Raw genomic sequence first — 3,112 nt, 5'->3', positions numbered from 1 at the left:
TTTACTGATTTTTTTTTATTTTATTTTATTTCAGTTTAATATGGAAAAAGTCAGAATTCTTACTTTATTCTGAGAATTCTGCACTTTTTTTCTCAGAGACTTTTTTCTTTCAGAATTCTGACTTTTTCCTCTCAGAATTCTGACTTCTTTTCTTTCAGAATTCTGACTTCTTTTCTTTCAGAATTCTGACTTCTTTTCTTTCAGAATTCTGACTTTTTTCTTTCAGAATTCTGACAGCTAACAAACATGTTAGCATCAAGCCATAGCCATGTCTGTTTTAGAGACTAGCTCTCTTGTTTTAATGACCTGAGAAAAAAGTCAAAATTCTGACTTTTTACCATATTAAACTGAAATAAAATTTAGAAAAATCTGTTAACTTTTTATTTTTCCTTTCAGTGGCCCTAATCTTCTTCCGTAGGGAACAAAGCTATGTCCACACCCACAAATCATTGTTAAAACTTAGATTTTTTATTTTTATATTGTTTCAGTAAAGCCTCTGACTGTTGCTCTGTTTTCAGGTTGCACATAAGCTGTTCCACGATGTGAAATGACCCCCGCCCCCTTGACCACCCCCCCAGCAGCTGTAGGACCCCATCTACTCCCAGTCGCCATGTTTCCTGCTCTCCTTCGTCCCGTTGAACTGATCGCCCGTCTTCACGTGCTCCTCCTCCATGGACACCTGCTGCTGCAGCCCAGCTAGAAGTTTCTAGCCAGACTAAATGGGTCAGATTAGAAATGTTTACCTCAGGTTTGGCCTTTATTCACTGTTCCAAATCGCAAATAAATATTTTCTCTTACTCTCTGGGTGTCACGGTTTTACTGAACCGACTTGGATTTTTACTCTAAACCCCAAAACAGCCGTTATTGTTATGCAGCTTCAGCAGAAATGAGCTGATGTGGACCGCATCAAGCAGAACCTCTGAAGTACCGTTAGATTCTGCAGTGATGCTCCATCAGTGGAGCCTCCAGGAGATCCGCTTTTCATCCAGGATGTTTTTTCTGCGGCGTTCATCGTTCCTTCTGTCCCACTCAGGCTCCATTTTGCCCAGAGTCCAGCTTGTGGAAGCATGTTTGTTGTGTTTAAAGTTTCCTCATCCTCCTTCATGCCGTAAACAGACACTTGTTCTGAAATGTTTATCTGGCCGGTGAAATATACATGAACCTAACGGGGAACGTCCTTGATGAACTGAAGTAGTTTTCCTCCAAATGTTCATGGGTGAGAAAGTTCTTAATGATGGGGTGGGATTTGTATAAAGGTGTGTGCTGGGCTTTCCCCAGTCAGAGCTTTTCTTTAACATCTAAGGACATAAATTAAATTTGAATTTCCTCTAGCAAGAGTCTCACACTGGAAAAACTTTTTTTTTTCTTTTTTTTTTTTTGAGCACACACCCTTCCAGAGGCCTGGGAGTTTGAGGGTTCTGCGCAGCATCTTTGCTATTCCTAGAACTGCACTCTTCTGGACCAAAGTTTGTTTTTTTACAAAATAATTAAAAATAAATAAATGTAAAAAGTCTCACTTGTTGGGTTGGAGCTACTCCAGTTCAAATGTTGAGCATTCCAGTGAACAAACTGGTCCAAGAGTCTCCATTAAACTAAAGCAGCTGAAATAAGCAATATTTGTGGATACTTTACAGAAGATTTTTTTTTAATTCACTGATGGAGGAGATTTTAATTTTACCATAAATATATAAAAAAAGACTTTGATAGAGCTGGAGCTTTTATTTCAGTATAAAAAAAAACCCCAATAAATTACACATGGTTTCCTAGTTAAAAACATAAAAAGTCTAAAGTTCAAAGAAAAAGTGAAGTTGCTGAAATGACCAGCAGGTGGCAGTGCAGTCCAGCCAGTCACATGGTAATTATTGTCTTGCACACAGTGCATACAGGTTCAGGAGAAGCTGATGTTCCTCATGGGAAATTTTCTTTGTCGTTGGAGATAAAATGATCCATGGAGGCCTGAAGGGGAAGCAAACTCCATCAGTTTGGAGACATTAACCCAAAAGCAGCTCAATAACCAAGGATGAGCTCTGCACCCACCTGCATGAGCAACCTCTCCTTCCTCAGTTTCCTATAGAAGAGGAGAACGTCTGGGTCTGCCCGGACCACGTGTGGGTCAAAGTCCATGACCCTCAGACCCTCCAGGCTCCGGGCTCGGGACAGGGCCACGTACGCCTGGCCGCTCTCAAACACCCGAGCAAGAGAGATCTCCACACAGTCCAGAGTCATTCCCTGTAGAAGCAGAAACTATTAAAGCTTTCCTGGTTTCCAACGTCTGCAGCAGAGCGAGAGCGGAGGACTTTACTGTCTCAGCTGGATTTTGAAATGCGAACAAATTCATTTTGGTTGATTATTTTTGCTTTTCTTGTGAACGAGGAGCCAGATTTACTGGCAGCTCTCTGCTTAAAGGCTGACAACAGATTCCTGCTTTCTTACAGAAAAATCACCCGATTAAAGGAAGCAGAAAAAAATCCAGACAGTTCATTTATTCATTACAGAAAACGGTTAATAACCCGATGAAACAAATTCATTTTCAATTAATAGAACTGAAGTATTTTGTTTATTTACATACTTTGACATTTTTTAACTAATAAACCATGACTCTGTCCCTTTGGTAAATAAATATGAGACAAATGTTCATGTGTTTTCCCACAGGAGCTCCACCCATCCTACTAGAACACTGCAGGTAAAGGTCAGAGCAACACAATGTAGCCACCGGGGGGCGCTTGACCTAAAAACCAAAAATCAATATAAGAAAAAGTGAAATTATAGATGGAGCAGGAAAAAATATATAAGATAAACAGCAAGTTACAATACTAATTTATTTGCATTAATAAACGCTTAAAGTGTTTATTGAAAAATCTTCAGTCGTATTTCAGGTAAATTTCTATTGAGCGTCTTCTAGTTTAATTTAATAAGCGTAGTTTCATTAGCTACGCTTTTAATTTACGGAAGCCGAGGGATGCAAACACACTGCAAAACGTACTGCAAGCAACAAAAAAAAAAAAAAAAAAAAAAACTGCAGCACACACAAAATAAATAGGGAAAATCAATTCAACCAATATAAATGCTGAAATGTCAAAAAAATAAAAAATATGGAGTGAAATTTGATTCA

General features: G+C 38.8%; 1 protein-coding gene across 1 annotated transcript; it reads right to left on the bottom strand.

Moving 5' to 3' along the window:
• Nucleotides 1-1,717: 1,717 nt before the first annotated feature.
• On the bottom strand, nucleotides 1,718-2,431 carry LOC107102736 (ATP-dependent DNA helicase PIF1-like). The gene is made up of 2 exons (XM_015402152.1): nucleotides 2,038-2,431; nucleotides 1,718-1,956 (listed from the first exon to the last, which is right to left on the bottom strand). Exons 1-2 carry the CDS (start codon nucleotides 2,224-2,226, stop codon nucleotides 1,909-1,911), a joined length of 237 nt encoding a protein of 78 aa, XP_015257638.1. The 5' UTR covers nucleotides 2,227-2,431; the 3' UTR covers nucleotides 1,718-1,908.
• Nucleotides 2,432-3,112: the final 681 nt, after the last annotated feature.

Source organism: Cyprinodon variegatus, unplaced genomic scaffold, assembly GCF_000732505.1.
Source record: "Cyprinodon variegatus isolate N-32 unplaced genomic scaffold, C_variegatus-1.0 Scaffold1307, whole genome shotgun sequence".
In the NCBI taxonomy this organism is placed as follows: Eukaryota; Metazoa; Chordata; class Actinopteri; order Cyprinodontiformes; family Cyprinodontidae; genus Cyprinodon; species Cyprinodon variegatus.
The sequence above is the reverse complement of the archived record's forward strand: the minus strand, read 5'-3'. Positions and strand labels throughout refer to the sequence as shown.